The sequence below is a fragment of the Dipodomys merriami genome, unplaced genomic scaffold, assembly GCF_024711535.1.
Source record: "Dipodomys merriami isolate MVZ:Mamm:240054 unplaced genomic scaffold, mDipMer1.0.p SCAF_2, whole genome shotgun sequence".
NCBI classification, from domain to species: Eukaryota; Metazoa; Chordata; class Mammalia; order Rodentia; family Heteromyidae; genus Dipodomys; species Dipodomys merriami.
The window spans coordinates 57871052-57887413 of record NW_027203381.1 but is presented as its reverse complement, the minus strand read 5'-3'; the positions used below and the strand labels follow the sequence as shown (position 1 = coordinate 57887413).

The 16362-nt window shown below is 37.3% G+C and overlaps 1 protein-coding gene across 10 annotated transcripts in view; it reads left to right on the top strand.

Annotated features, from left to right (window-relative positions):
• LOC138832174 (ankyrin repeat domain-containing protein 26-like) overlaps nt 1–16362 on the top strand; it is a 130004-nt gene that overhangs the window by 66842 nt on the left and 46800 nt on the right. For 9 of the 10 annotated variants that reach the window (XR_011373527.1, XR_011373526.1, XM_070029696.1 and 6 more), the window contains 10 exons: nt 2001–2094; nt 4407–4450; nt 7847–7940; nt 8816–8844; nt 8932–9013; nt 10600–10646; nt 11616–11709; nt 13046–13074; nt 13180–13243; nt 14440–14483. Coding sequence is in view for 8 of the 10 variants with exons in the window: in XM_070029696.1 (XP_069885797.1) it covers nt 2001–2094; nt 4407–4450; nt 7847–7940; nt 8816–8844; nt 8932–9013; nt 10600–10646; nt 11616–11709; nt 13046–13074; nt 13180–13243; nt 14440–14483 (621 nt within the window). In the remaining 2 variants the exon portion in view is untranslated. The remainder of the gene's footprint in view (nt 1–2000; nt 2095–4406; nt 4451–7846; nt 7941–8815; nt 8845–8931; nt 9014–10599; nt 10647–11615; nt 11710–13045; nt 13075–13179; nt 13244–14439; nt 14484–16362) is intronic. The other variant, XM_070029697.1, reaches the window with a different exon arrangement.

The window sequence follows — 16362 nt, the reverse complement described above, 5'->3', positions numbered from 1 at the left end:
TAATTGTCTTATTGAGTATCAGCCTGGTATCCTGAACCTGCATGCTCACTCTACTGTTCACCCCTTCCCCACACTCCTTAACCCACTACTGTTCAACAGCATTCAGTGATATTTTTGATGTATTCTTCACCCATAGATACAATATACTATGACAACATTCAGTCTGGAGCATTTTCTGTCTGTCTGTTTGTCTATGTCTATGGGGGTCGTCCATGTCTATTTCTATGGGTATGTATGTGAAAAGAAGGGCATAAAGATTTCTACTTTGAAGTATAGTAAGGGTCAATAAACTATTTGGAACTAGACAATAGAAAGATAATGGTTTAGTGGCTGAGGCCTTCCTGATGAGATCTAAATACGTAGACTTTGATTGAAATTCCATCTTAGCGTATATCCTCAGTACTGTGGAGATGGACACTGAATATACACATGGCGGTCTATGCTGTAGTGAAGGACAGAAGAACAAGGGAATGACAGCACTTCCAGCCCACCTATAGGCTTTTGTATAAGGAAAAGAAAGGATGCTAATTAGAGAGGATGCAGAGAGTTTGTAGTTAGAATGGCAATGCGGGGTGGAACTCTGCATCAGGGAAGATCTTTTTCTGGGTGAGACGAGCAGCCAGCTGAAGAATGAGAAGCTAAGTGAATGTCCAGGTGGAAGAGCAGGTCTAAAGGAAGAACAGTGGGCCATGCATACAGCTTCATGATATTAAGCTTACAATACATACATTCTTCATTATCATGACCATTACATTTTTTTGTAACATGTAGGCAAAGACATGCAAATAAAGGCCTACCACATTTCAGATGACTTTAATAAATAGGTAATCTAATAATTCCCTTCTTCATGGGGTTTGCTGCATTTTTAAGAACTCTTAGGAAAAGACTTGTAGGATAAGAGTTTACAGTAGTTCAAATATGTGCCTGCTGCTATTAAAACCACATATAGAGGACTGGGAAGGTGGCTCAGTGGTAGAGTGCTTGCCTTGCATGCACAAGGCCCTGGGTTCGATTCCTCAGCACCACATAAGCTGAAAAAGCAGGAAGTGGTGCTGTGGCTCAAGTGGTAGAACACTAACCTTGAGTGAAGAGCAGAGGGACAGTACTCAGGTCCAGAGTTCAGGCCCCACGACTGACAAAAAACAAACAAAACAAAACAAAAACAAAATCCATATAGAATATGCTTTCTTAGTCCTTTGTAATTTTTGGCAACAACCTTCATTATTGATAAAACTTTTATAAAAAATTTTAGTTTTGTATGAACTTTGTTTTATATTTAAATCTAATATTTCTCTAATGTTTTGCTTATACTTAGAATGACATGCTATGAGGTCTGTTATAGTGGTACATATCACATTTTAACTCTACAATCATTTTTGTCATTGCAAGTTCTGTAAGTGGTCAGTGCTATCTTTTTTTGTTGTTGTTGTTGGTCGTGGGTTTGAATTGAGGGGCTGGTCACTGTCCCTGAGCTTTTCACTAAAAGCTAGTACTCTACCGCTTTGAGCCACAGTGCCACTTCCAGTTTTCTGGTGGTTAACTGGAGATAAGAGTCTCTCACTGTTTCCTGCCTGGTTTGTCTTTGAACTGTAATCCTTAGAGCTCAGCCTCCTGAAAGCTAAGATTACAGGTGTGAGCCACCAGCTCCCAACTAGTGCTGCCTTTTATCAACTGAGCTGTAACAATTTGTTCAATATGTCCATGTTAAAATGATGTCTTTATTTTTTGGGGAAATGCAAAGAAGTTTGAGCTACTTGTAGAAGCATGCATTTTGAATTGTGGTGTTTCCTCAGGTTTTCCATGCCTGATTTACAGTAGGTGGCCAGGTGAAGATAAAAGGCAGATTTACTCCAAAAAGCCACTGTGAAGTTTTCAAAAGCTTTGTTTCTTACAAGTAATACATTTTAGTTTAATTGCTTTCAAGTCAGACCACATAGATAACTTCATAAAATGACTGGAGAATATTTTTGTGAAAAATGGATTGATACTAATTTTCACAGAGTATCTCTGAGAATCTTGGATTAAATCGTGTGGCTCATTTAACTGGAACAGGAGCTCCAAAAGAAGATAGTACGGGGAAAGGACCGGTGAGAGGTAAGACACATGTTTCATAAACATGACTTATGACAGAATAATCAAATAAAAATGATTCGTATCAAATGTCTGTTAGTCACTTATTAAACATAGAGTAAGGAAAGAGAAAGTTACATAGTCATTAGTTGTACAACTGATCAAGTTTCAGGCAAGGTTCCATTTAATGTCACAGAGAAACATTTTTAAAAGTTTTGTATTAGTTATATTTGGGGTATAATTATACCCAAGGAATATTAAGGAGGAGGGAAAGGGTAGAGAAATCCATGTAGTATTGTAGTATATATTGTTCTGAGGTGTTGCTTAAAGGTATATGCTGTTTCATTCCACAGCAATGTGTCAATGTGTGTGTGTGTGTGTGTGTGTGTGTGTGTGTGTGTGTGTGTGTGTGTGTGCTGGTTCTGGGGCTTGAATTCAGTTCCTGGGTGCTGTTCCCGAGCTTCTTTAGCTCAAGGCTATCACTCTACCATTTGCTAGTTAATTAGAGCTAGAATCTCACAGTCTTTTCTTTCTGGGCTGGTTTCAAATCGTGATCCTCAGATCTCAGACTCCTCAGGCATGAACCACTGGTGCCCAGCTTGTCCTTGATTTTTAAAGGCTGAATCCAACTTTTCAGAATGTAAGCTTAAAGTTATTTTTATTTATTTGTGCCAGTCCTGGGCCTTGAATTCCAAAATTCCTGAATTCCTGGACATTGTTCTTGAACTTTTCTGCTCAAGACTAGTGCTCTACTACTTGAGCCACCACAAGCTTTTGGTAGTTAAATAGAGATTAGAATCTCAGGAACTTTTCTGCCTGGGCTGGCTTTGAAACAAGATCATCAGATCTCAGCCTCTTAAGTAGCTAGGATTACAGTTGTGAGCCACTGGAGTCCAGCTGGTTATTTCTATTTAGTAGCCTTTGTAGAAGGTACTGTACATGGGAAAACTACCTAAAGGTTAATTATAAAAGTCTGTGTTTCTTAAGTTTTAAATGGTTATTGGAGGCTGGGCACTGGTGACTCATGCCTGTCATCCTACCTATTCAGGAGGCTGAGATATGAAGATCATGGTTTGAAGCCAGCCCAGGCAGAAAAATTACACACAAAAAAGCCAGAAGTGGAGCTGTAGTTTAAGTGGTAGAGCACTAGCCTTGAGCAAGAGAAGCTCAGGAACAGGACCAAGGCCCTAAATGCAAGCCCCAGGACCAGCACTGAAAAACCAAACCAAACCAAACAAACAAAAAAACTCAGGTCATTGGAAGAATGGAGGCAGGCATTAAGTGGTGTATTACTTAACTAACAAATGGCAAGTTCTTAGATCAGCTTTTAGTTTCATTAAAAAATGAAGTGTTACAGTAGGGGCCAGTGACTCATGCCATAATCCTAGCTATTCAGGAGGCCGAGATCTGAGGATCATAGTTCAAAGCCAGTCCAGGCAAGAAAGTCCATGAGACTGTCATCTCCAATTAACCACCAAAAAATTGGAAGTAGTGCTGTGGCTCAAGGTGGTAGAGCACTTGCCTTGAGCAAAAGAGTTCAAGGCTAACACCCAGGCTCTGAGTTCAAGCCCCATAACCTACTAAAATAAAATTAGTGGGTTTTTGTTTGTTTGTTTTAAGAGCAGACACAGTGCTGTGTACCTGAGATCTCCATAACTCTTATATGTAGGGTCAAGAGCTTATTTGAGTCCAGGAATTAGTTATCTGGGGCACAAAGATAGTTCATTTTTCACAAGATACTATAGAATTTTGCATGATATGCGTTTGCTTTCTTCAAACTCCTAGAATCAACATTTTATTATATGGAAGATTTTTTGTGTGTGTGTACCAGAAAATTATGAACAAAATTATGAATTAATTTATGCTTGCCCCCTTTTCCTTCTAATCTTAATCTTCCTCTGCATACTTCTTTTCTTTATGCATTTCTTCCCCACTGACTGCAGTGCCTGAGTCTGGGGTCTATTTTACCTACCTGTTCTTCTATTGGTCATCAAAACCTCACCCATTTTTCCCATTTTTTTTGAAGAACATGGTGTAGGGACAAGAATGTACACTGCAAACAAAATAACTGAGTTAACTAGACAAGAATGATGTTCAATGGGAAAAGAACGGAGCAGACAATTGTTGTATGAGAACGATTTATGACATAAAGTATATTTTTACTATCTTTTATAAAGTGTATTTTTTGCAAAAATGTTTTTACTAGCACACGTTAGTTGTGCAAGGGATGTTTCTTGGAAAAAAACAATGTATCTTGATCAATTTTGTGTATGGATTTTTAAAATTCAAAATAATAAGTATTCTTATTAATGTATTTGTAACTATATCCCTGCAAGGTTTAAAGGAAGAGGAAGATGAAGAATCGCCCTGGGATTCTGAGGTTTGTCTATTTTTTTTATTGGGTTGGATATAAACATTGAGTAATGTTTTAATACCAAAGGGATGGATTCACTTGACTTTTTTAACTACTTTTTTGTGTCTACAAAGAAATATTTCCTCCCATTTTCACCATATGTTTAAAAAAGCTATTGTCTTCAAAGTGTTTTACTGCTTCATATACTATATGCTGCTTTGTAGTCTTCATTGAATGAAGTCATTGTAACGACACAGAAAGCCAGGCTTAGAAGACATGAGAAATCAGCTGCCTTTTGAAGTCAAGTTTATCTAAACACTGAACAATTTCATATGTCAACCTTGAAAATGGCGTGTGTGTGTGTGTGTGTGTGTGTGTGTGTGTGTGTGTGTGTGTGTGTGTGTGTGTGTGTGTTTTGTTTTTTGTTTTTGCTGGTCCTAGGCCTTGAACTCTGGGTCTGGGTGCTGTTCCTGGGCTCTTTTTGTTCAAGGCTAGCATTCTACCATTTAAACCACAGCCCAGAGATAAGACTTTTCTGCTTGGGACTGGCTTTGAACTGCAATCCTCAGATCTCAGCCTCTTGAGCGGCTAGGATTATAGGCGTGAGTCACCAGAGCCAGCTTCAACAAAACAGTTTATGAATACAATGCATCCTTTCATCATTATCCTTCATCCCTTGCAACCTTACCCCTTCCTTCAGTTTTCTTAATTTTGTAGGGTATGCATTGAATTTTATTATTGCATTCACCTCCCTTTTCTCTCTTCATTTACCTAACCCCTCCTCTTGGTCTTACCCACTTTTTGCAAGTACCCATTTCCTGGTACTTATTTTGTTGGACTGAGTTAGTCTTTCTAAGGAATTACACTATTTGAGTTCTCTCCTGAACCTACCATATTTTGGTTTAAACATTTGTGTCCACTTGCATATTACCTTGAAATGTTTACTTATATGTTTATAAATTAGTTCTAGCTTCCACATATGGGAGAAAACATACATCCTTGCTCTCTCTGGGCTTATATCACTTAACATGGTTCCCCCAGGTTCTTCCATTCTCAGTAAATGATTCAATGTACTTCTTCCTAAGGGATGATCAAAATCCCACATTTTCTTGATCCATTCAGTCACTGAGGGGCATCTAGGCCAATTCCATTACCTTAGCTATGGTGACTAGTACTGAAATGAACATGGTTGTTGGAGGTGCTTTATTGTATCCTATTTTGTAACCTTTTGGATAAATGTTCAGGAATGGAATTGTTAGATCACAGGGTAGTTTTATGTTTAACTCTTTGAGTAGCTATTAAAATTTTCACTGTGATGTTTTGTAGCTTTATTTATGAAGATATTGACAAGAACAGGAAGATATTTTTCTATTTGGATGGTCAAAAATGTCTGCATCAGATATTTCACAAACAGGAAATGTGAGGAGTTGTTTGTAGATTAAAACAATTTGGTCTTCTAGTGTTCTATTTATTTATTTTTATTTTTTATTTTTTGGGTCCAGTCGTGGGGCCTGAACTCTGGGCCTGGGTGCTGTCCCTCAGCTCTTCAGCTCAAGGCTAGTGCTCTACCACTTGAGCCACAGCGCCACTTCCGGCTTTTTTCTTTTTGCTTATGTGGTGCTGAGGAATCGAACCCAGTGCCTCTGGCATGCAAGGCATGTGCTCTACCACTGAGCCACCTTCCCAGCCCAAGTGTTCTATTTATTTATTAGGCTTTGAACTCAGAGCCTCATGCTTGCTTGGCTGACACAGTACTACTTGAGCCATGTCCAGTTCACATAATGTTTTTATGAGTAGAAGCAATTTTTAAAATAAAGCTCATAGTTGCTAAGATTTTTTTTGGCAGTCCTGGGGCTTGAACTCAGGGCCTGGGCACTGTTCCTGAGCCTCTTTTGCTCAAGGCTAGTGCTCTATCACTTGAGACACATCGCCACTTCTAGTCTTTTCTGTTTATGTGGTACTGAGGAATGGAATCCAAGGTTTCATGCATGCTAGGCAAGCACTCTACCACTGAGCCACACTTCTAGTTTTATCAGCGTACAGCACACATATAATGTATCCTAACAAACATATAATGTATCCTAAATTTCCTATTTATGTAGTACTATACAGATTATGAAATTCTACTGTGCTTTCAAGGTCTAAAAATGTTCATGGGAGGAAAGGTGGTAGGCCTTAGTATAGCATTTTCTTAACAAGTGATAATTATTGAGTTCAATATCTAGTTTGATATGGAAAAAGGCTTATTGTAAAGCCAATATACCCAAACCTCAGTTATTCTGTGGGTGGGAGATAAAGGTTTTCCCAAGCCCAGGACTTTGGAGCTGTCTGGGGTAACATAGCAAGAACCTTTTTAAAAGAAATTATAGAATATCAGATGATGCAGATTTTCTTTTTTCCAGTCTCTAGAACTAACATTGTATTTTATGGAAGATTTTCATTTACTCAAAGTGTTCCATTATAATGGCACATATCACTTTTTAACTCCAAAATAATTTGTCATAGTAAGTTTTGTAAATGGTCAATGTGTTGTTCTTCCAAGAGAACATTCAACCATTTGTTAAATACGCTGTTATTAAAATGCTCTCTTCATTACTCAGGAATTCAAAAATGAGTAACTGGGCTGGGAAGGTGGCTCAGTGGTAGAGCGCTTGCCTTGCATGCATGAGGCCCTGGGTTCGATTCCTCAGCACCACATAAGCAAAAAGAAAAAAAGCCGAAAGTGGCACTGCGGCTCAAGTGGTAGAGCGCTAGCCTTGAGCTGAAAAGATGCGGGACAGCGCCCAGGCCCAGAGTTCAGGCCCCACAACCAGACCTCCCCCGCCCAAAAAAAAAGAGTAACTTCCATGACTGACTTAAAAATCAGTAGTCATGTGAGCATAGAAGGCAGACTTGCTCAAGGAAGCTCCTGGGATGTTCTTAATTCAGTAGCTTTGGTTTCAAACAAGTAACATTTTAGTATTAGTCTAATTGCTTTTGAGGTAGGACATTTAGATATTTTTTAATGTTTTATTTTTATTATAAAGGAATTACAGTTATATAAGTCAGGTAAAGAGTATATTTCTTTTTGGACAATATCACCTCTTCCCTAGCTCTCTCCCATAGATATATTTTTCTTTCTCTTTCTTTCTTTCTTTCTTTCTTTCTTTTTTCTTTCTTTCTTTCTTTCTTTCTTTCTTTCTTTCTTTCTTTCTTTCTTTCTTTCTTTCTTTCTTTCTTTCTTTCTTTCTTTCTTTCTTTCTTTTTCTTTTTCTTTTTGTTGGGTGTGGGGCTTGAACTCTGGGCCTGGGTGCTGTCCTTCAGCTCTTTCAGCTCAAGGTAAAGCATTCTACCACTTGCGCCACAGTGCCACTTCCCACAGATATCTTCTTAAAGTGACTGGAAAGTACATTTTCAAATACTTATGATTGCTAATTTTTACAGAGTATGTCTGAGTATTTTGTACCAAATTATGTGGCTCATTTAACTGGGGCTTCAGATCCAAGAAGAGATAATATGGTGAAAGGACCAATGACAGGTAAGATATATGTTTCCTACCCACGACATTCGACAGAATGACTATAAAAATGTCTCACATATTAACTGCCCGACAGTAGTTACCTATTACATGTAGATTAAGATAAAAGGAAGTTAAATAGCCATCACTGTACAACTGATGAAGTTTCAGGCAAGGTTCCATTGAGAACATCAAGAAAATTTCAAAAAGGAGTTTCAGTATTAGTTATATTCTGGAATATTCTTTTTGTAAAATAGTTTTTATTGTAAGATACTGTATAGAGAGGATTACAGTTACATGAGTAAGGTAATGAATGCATTACCTATTGGGCATTGTTGTCTCCTCCTTTGTTTTTCCCCTACCATCCTTTCCCTCCCCACCTCCCCAACTCTTCCCTACCTGGAATACTCTTAATAGTGAAGGAATATTAGAAAGAAAGGAAAAGGAGACAAATCCATGTTGTATAGTGACATAATGATCCAGAAGGGATTTTTTTTTTCTTTAGCAGCTTTTATGTGACGTGTGCTCCCAGGGTTTTGGCTTGTCCTGTAATTTGAGAATCAGTTTTGTCCCCACCAATTTGTATATTCATATCAGAATATGTGGCACTTCCAGGACCATAGTGTTCATTGGCAATAATCTCACTTTGCTTATACTAACTTCAAAGTTAAGTAAAGCTATATTCTTATTTTTCTTCATCGTATTCTGCTATGTATCTTCTCTTACTAGAAAAAAAAGACACAAAAAAAGAAAATGATAAATCCACATGACAGAAAATCTAAGCTTACTGTTTTAGAACAAATATCAGGGTTTCAGTTACACTAAATGTGAACAAATGTAGTGCTGATGTTGTCTTATCTACATATACTCATTTTCTTATCTCTTTGAATGTTTAGAATCTCCCAAGGTGGATTCTTCCACAAAGGTAAATGTTTTGATATTTTAATCCTGGGTCATTTGAACTTGATATAATATAATAAATAGAATAATTATTAAATATCTCATTTCATAGCCCAACCAGCCAGCTACTGATGAGAAAGATGGTGTTATAGCTAAGACATTACTGAAGGAGAATGCAAAAGCACTTCAATCAGGTACACTTCGTAGCACATACTACTCTGAAAGATTGGACCTACAAATACTTGATTCCAGAACTCTTCACTGCTATTTTTTAATCCCAAATCTGTTCAATGGGATTGATATAAATATGTACAAGTCATTTTTTTTGGGGGGTCAGGTCGTGGGGCCTGAACTCTGGGGCCTGGGTGATGTCCCTCAGCTCTTCAGCTCAAGGCTAGCACTCTACCACTTGAGCCACAGCGCCACCTCCGGCTTTTTTCTTTTTGCTTATGTGGTGCTGAGGAATCAAACCCAGGGCCTCAGGCATGCAAGGCAGTGCTCTACCACTGAGCCACCTTCCCAGCCCCCTGTACAAGTCATTTTTGCCTTTGGTTGTTAAAGGAAAGATAGGTACAGGCTCAATCAAACATTCCAAAATGTAAGCTAGAAATCAGTTATTTCTACTTTTATGTCTTAGAAGTCAACATTTCCTATGTTGAAAGTAGTTTATGGATTAGGAATTCCCAGAGGTTAATTATGACAGTCTACTGTCTTTCCAGACCTGAAACTGATCATTGGGGTAACTGAGTAATAGAACACTTGCCTAACCAATGCCAGCTCCTGAGTTCAATCTCTAGTTTCATCAAAAATAAAGGTCTATTGAAGTGCATGGCACAGTACCTTGGCTTTCAACAGCTAAGTGGATGAGGGCAAGATGTTGCCTTGAGTCCAGGATTTTGAGGCATTTTGAGGCTACTAGCAAGGCACTTTTTATTTCCCAAGAAATTACAAAACATCACATGCTGTGGGGTGTCTTTCTTCTAGTCTCTAGAATTAACATTGTATTTTATGAAAGGTTTTCTGTTACTCTGAAAGTAGGTAAATGCAAGCTCTATGTTGTAAATCATATAACTATATCATGGATTAATCTATGTTTGTTCTTCCTCTCTCTCTTTCCCATTCTTATTCTTCCTCTGAATTCTTTTTCTTCTTCTTCTTTTTGGTCCACTAAGTATTATGATTGAACCTAGGGGTGTACCATGTTAACTACATGTTTGATTAGTCATCAATACCCTGTAGCCATATTTGTGGAGTTTTTTTTTGATGATCTTAGTAAATAAAAGAAATGTACATCCTGAACAGCATACCTAATACTTCAACACAGAATAATGTTTAACAGGAAAAAAATCCAGAGTAAACACCCACACGATCAACAGGTAATCAGTAGAAACAAATGTGTAAAAACAATTGGAAATAAAGTACATTTTACAAAGATGTTTTATTATCACTCAGTTGTATGAGAGATGTTTCTTGTACATAAACATACAAGGTACCTTTTTGTGCAGGCCTTTAAAATTCTAAGGAATGGTGCTGGGAAGGTGGCTCAGTGGTAGAGTGCTTGCCTTGCATGCATGAGGCCCTGGGTTTGATTCCTCAGCACCACATAGGCAGAAAAAAATGCAAGTGGCGCTGTGGCTCAAGTGGCAGAGCACTAGCCTTCAGCTGAAGAGCTGAGGGACAGAGCCCAGGCCCAGAGTTCAAGCCCCACGACCAACAACAAGAATAACAAAAAATTCAAAGGAATAAGTGTTGTCATTAACATGTCTGTGGTTGTCCACAGTAGGTTTAAAGAAAGAAAAAGAGGACGCATCATTCTGGGATTCTGAGGTTTGTCTGTTTTTATTGTTTTGGAGTAATATTTAAGCACAGGAAGGGTCATTTCACTTGACTTCTCCTCCTAGCATGTTCCCAAAACAATTTCCTCACATTTCACCTGTAACTAATAAAGTAATTAGTTGCTTAGCATATCCCTGCTGCCGGTACTCCTATGGTGGTTTGTGGGAGTCATTGAATAAAATCATTGTAATAGAGAAGAGAAAGGTTTGGATTAGAAAGCATGGGGAATCAGCTTGGGTTCTGAAGTCATGTTTATCTAAAAACTAAACTGACCAAAGATTGTGATAAGTATCAAATATGACTAAAAACACAGAAAACCACATGGAAACTGTAAAGTGTGTGTATATACTTCAAATATCTATGCTTGCTATTATTGAAACATAATATGTACAACATGTTTTCTTAGTCCTTTGTCATTTTCAGAAACCATTCTCACTAAAAGTAGAAGAGTACCCAAAATATTTAGATTTTTCTAAGACCCATTTTGTAAAAAGTTAAATACTTCAACACTGTTAAGCTTAAACTCAGGATAACGTACAATGAAGTCTGATATGAGGGCACATACCCTATTTTAACCCCCAAATTATTTCTCTCATTGCAAGTATTGTAAGTGGTCAATGCTGTGTAATACCAAGTGGAACTGTAACAACTAGTTAATATACAGATGTTAAAATGCTCTTAATTTTCCTGGGCTTGAAAGCAGAGCTATTCCAAAGAAAATTCTTTGTATTTTGGTGCGTTGCCTCTGGTCTTCCATACTTACTGACAGTCATGTGTAGATAAAAGGCAGACTTCTTCAAGAAAGTTTGGGTGAGGTCCTCATTTCAAAAGCTTTAGTTTTACACAAATAACATTTTAATTTTCATTTCCAATTGTTTTCAAGGAAGCACACTTTATACATATATTCCAAATTTGACTGGAAAGTACTTTTACCAAACCTAATGATACTAATTTTGACAGAACATATCTGAGAATCGCGGACTAAATTGTGTGGCTTGTATAACTGAGGTTGCAAATCCAGGAGGAGATAATATGGTGAAAGAACCAATGAAAGGTAAAACATATGATTCATAAACATGACATGTGCAGAATGATTGTATGAAAAATGACTGTGTATCAACTGTCTAATGGTAGTTACCTATTAAATACAGAGTAAAGAAAATAAGTTAAATAGGTTACAGTTACATAACATATTGTTTCAAAAAGACTATGAAGGAGCTGGGAATGTGGCTTAGTGGTAGAGTGCTTGCCTAGCATGCATGAAGCCCTGGGTTTGATTCCCCAGTACCACATAAACAGAGAAAGCCAGAAGTGGTGTTGTGGCTCAAGTGGGAGAATGCCAGCCTTAACCAAAAGAAGCTCTGAGTTTAAGCTCCAGGAATGGTAAGAAAAAAAAGTGTCAAAAGAGAAGACTTTAAAAAAGGAGTTTTAGGGGCTGGGAAGGTGGCTCAGTGGCAGAGCGCTTGCCTTGCATGCTCAAGGCCCTGGGTTCGATTCCTCAGCACCACATAAGAAAAAAGCCGGAAGTGGTGCTGTGGCTCAAGTGGTAGAGTGCTAGCCTTGAGCTGAAGAGCTGAGGGACAGCACCCAGGCCCAGAGTTCAGGCTCCACGACTGGACCCCCAAAAAATAAAAAAAATAAAAAATAAAAAAGGAGTTTTATAATTAATTAATTAATCAAGTGCCAAGCCTAGGGATTGAACTCAGGGCCTAGACACTGCCCCTGAGTGTTTTTGTTCAAGGTTAGAACTCTACTACTTGAGCTACAGTTCTACTTCTGAGGCTTTGCTGCCCAGGCTGGCTTCGAGTTACAATCCCCAGATTTCAGCTGCTTGAGTAGCTAGGATTGATTACAGGTGTGAGCCACCAGCTAGGACTTTTATTTGTAGTTATATTTTGGAATATTCTACTATATAGAATATTAGGAAGAAAGAGATGAATCCATGTAGTATAATGGTATGAATGTCTGAAGTGTTTCATTAAAATCATGTGTTGTTTTGTTCTACCCCAGTTTTAATGTGAAGTATGCTGTTGGGAATATGACTTCTATAGTTTGAGGTCAGATTTGTCTCTTTCAATCTGTATATTTGCATTAGTAAATATGCTGCTTCTATTACAGTAATGTACATTGGAAGCATACTCTCTACTGTGTATACATTAACTTTAATGTTAATAAAAGCTGTATTCTTAGTTTTCTTAATTGTAGTCTGCTGTCTGTCCTTACTGGAAGAAGGCACACAGAACAAGAAAATTACAAATCTCTGTGACAAAAACCTAAAATAATCATTTGAAAGAAAGTCTTAGGGTTTCAGTTATACTCTAACAGCACAAATGTACTGTTGATGTGGTCTTATTTACTTGTAATTGATTTCTTATCACTTTAATTTTTAGAATCTCCCAAGATGCCTCCTTCTAGGAAGGTAAAACCTTTAATATTTCTGTCCCCCATCATTTTTCCTTCATATAGTATGACAAATGCAATAATTATTAAATATCTCATTTCATATTTTACCCAACCTCACAAGGAAAAGAAAGATGGCATTTCAGCTAAGGCATTCGTAAAGGAGGATGTGCAAATACTGCAATCAGGTAGATTTTGCTACATTAAACTTTGCGCAATAAAAGTTGTAAGTCAGTTATTTCTTCTTTTATGTCTTACTAGCTTACATGTCCTATTTTGACAGTCATGTACACATTCAGAATTACCAGAAGTTAATTATGACAGTCTACTGTTTTTAAAGTTTAAAAATATTCATTAGAGGAATGGAGGTAGCTTGCCCAGCAAGTTCCAGCTCCTGAGTCCAGTCTCTAGTTTCATCCATACACACAAAAAAAGTTTTATTGTAGGTATGTGCCTGAAATCTTAGTTGTTTTGTGGGAGTGGTCAAGATGCTTTTTGGAGGCCAGGACTTTATGGGGATGTCTTGGCCAAGATGGAAAGACACTTCATTTTCCACAAGAAAACATAGAACATCAACATGACATTTGTTTCCTTCCAATCTTTAAAATTCACATTGTATTTTAAGGAAGATTTTCAAATATTCTGAGAGTAGTTACAGCAAGCTCTTAAGTCTGATGTCATATAATGATATCATGGATTTATCTATGTTTGTTCTTCCCCTTCCTCCTCTTATTATCCCTTTGCATTTCTTCTTTTCTTCTCCTTTTATCTACTGAGTATGGTGATTGAACCTAGAGTCTAACATGTTAACGACATGTTCTTAATGATCAAAACCCCAGCTCTTTTCCCCATCTTTTAAAGAGCTTAGTTGATATAAGAAATGTGCATTCCAAACAAAATACCTAAATGAGGTACCTTGATACAGAGAAAGAACATACACCCACACCATTAACAGTTAAGGAGTAGAAACAATTGTGTAGAAACAATTTATGATATGAACTGAATTTTTACAAAGATGTTTTACTAGCACACATGAGGTTATTTGTGTGTGTGTGTGTGTGTGTGTGTGTGTGTGTGTGTGTGTGTGTGTGTGTGTGTGAGTGTGTGTGTGCTGGCCTTGGGATTGAATTTAAGGATGCACAGGGACATCAGCTCTACTTCTGGCTTTTTTCTAGTTAATTGGAAATAACTGAGATGGCTTTGACCCTTGATCTTCAGATCTCATCCTCCCAAGTAGCTAGAATTACAAGTGTGAGCCATCCAGCACCTAGCACAAGGAATGTATTATGTTTTGTACACAATATACAATGTACTCATGATCGATTTTGTACATGGATTTAAAATTCAAAGTAATAACTGTTGTTATTAATGTATCTGTGACTAGGTTTAAAAGAAGAGAAAGATGAAGAAAAATGCAAGGATATTGAGGTTTGTTTATTGTTTTTATTGTTTTAAAAGCATTGAGTAATACTAGAACACAAAAGTAGTGTCACTTGAGTTCCTTACATAGTATATGATTACAAAGAATTATTTCATCACCTTTTTCATTTTATAATTAATAAAGTAATTATCTCCTGAGTATATTTAGGTTGTCTTATTCTACTATGCTGAGTTGTAGTCTTCATTGAATGAAGTGATTGAAACAGAGGAGAGAAAGCACAAGTTTGGAAAGCACCAAGAATCAGCTTTGTTCTGAAGTTGTTTATTTAAAAACTAAGAAATTTCCCAAGTCATTCTGGATAATAGTGTTATATTTGTCTCTGTCTTTCTATCTGTGGTGTGTGTGTTTGTGTGTGTGTGTGTGTACACACGTTTTAGTGTACACAAACTGGAAAATATTGTTCTATCTATGTTGTCCACTATACATCAGACATTTCAAGAATAGGAAAAGCATGAGTTGTAAAGCATGAGTGTATAATAACAATTTGGTGGTTTGGTGATTTATTTATTTATTTGCCAGTAAAGGCTTTTGAACTCCAGAACCTATTTCCTGCTTGGCTGACACTGTCATGTAAGCCACACCTGCAGCCCACATAATATTTTATTTTATTTTATTTATTTATTTATTTTGGTCTGGTTGTGGGGCCTGAACTCTGGGCCTGGGCGCTGTCCCTCAGCTCTTCAGCTCAAGGCTAGCGCTCTACCACTTGAACCACACTTGAACCACTTCCAGCTTTTTTCTTTTTGCTTATGAGGTGCTGAGGAATTGAACCCAGGGCCTCAGGCATGCAAGGCAAGCGCTCTACCACTGAGCCACCTTCCCAGCCCCCACATAATATTTTAATGAGTATAAACGATTTTTGAAATAGAACACCTTATTAATAAGATGTTGTAGTAACATACACTAGTTGTGCAAGACATGTTTCTTTGTGACACTTCCACACAACATTCTCACACCTTAAAACACTCTCACTCAATTCTCTTCCCATTCGTAGAACAATTTCAATAGGCTTAAAAGTTCTATTTTTATATATACATACAAAGCACACCAATCACACTCAGTCTTATTTACCTTCCCTATTCCCACGGACACTTTTGCCCTAACGGAGCTTCTTTTTCTTTCTTGTCATTATCTTTTTTGTGTGCATTAATTGTCCCAAAATATTTCTCCCTGGTAATTTACACAAGCACGCATTGTATTTTTCTGAGAATACCCACTGTATTGTTTTCCCTTTCCCTACACCCTTTACCCCACTAGAGTTCATCAACATTCAGTGAGGTTTTCAATGCAGTGTTCATTCATAAGCACAATATACAGTGCTTATATTTTTCAGTCTGCAAGGTTTTCCCCCTCTCTTTTTGCTCCCATAAAGAACTGCATAACTACAATCGTGTCCTATGTGAATATATACACATGTATACATATATAATTATATTCATAAATATCTGTGGATACACAGGTCTTTTCACTGTAAATGCTCAGTGTGCAACAGCATTCAGTGTTGGTCTGCATAAGCATAGCATAGCATATCTAGCACAACCTGATCATCTCCAGTTCCATACACTTTTCTGAAAATGATAAAATTTCATTCATTATTTTATAGCTGTGGAATGGTAGATATATGTATATATATATCATATGTATGAATAAAGAAAATGTATATACATATATAACATATATATGCTTTCTTTATAAAGAAAACATGCATATATAAAACATATATATCTATATATGTTTTCTTTATCCATTCTGTGATACCTTACAGCCACAAGGCTTGTAGTGATAGAATCATGCTCACTGATTAAGGTGATCATTCTGTAATGATTTGGGAAGGGTTCAATCTCTTGGGTATGATGTCTCATGCAT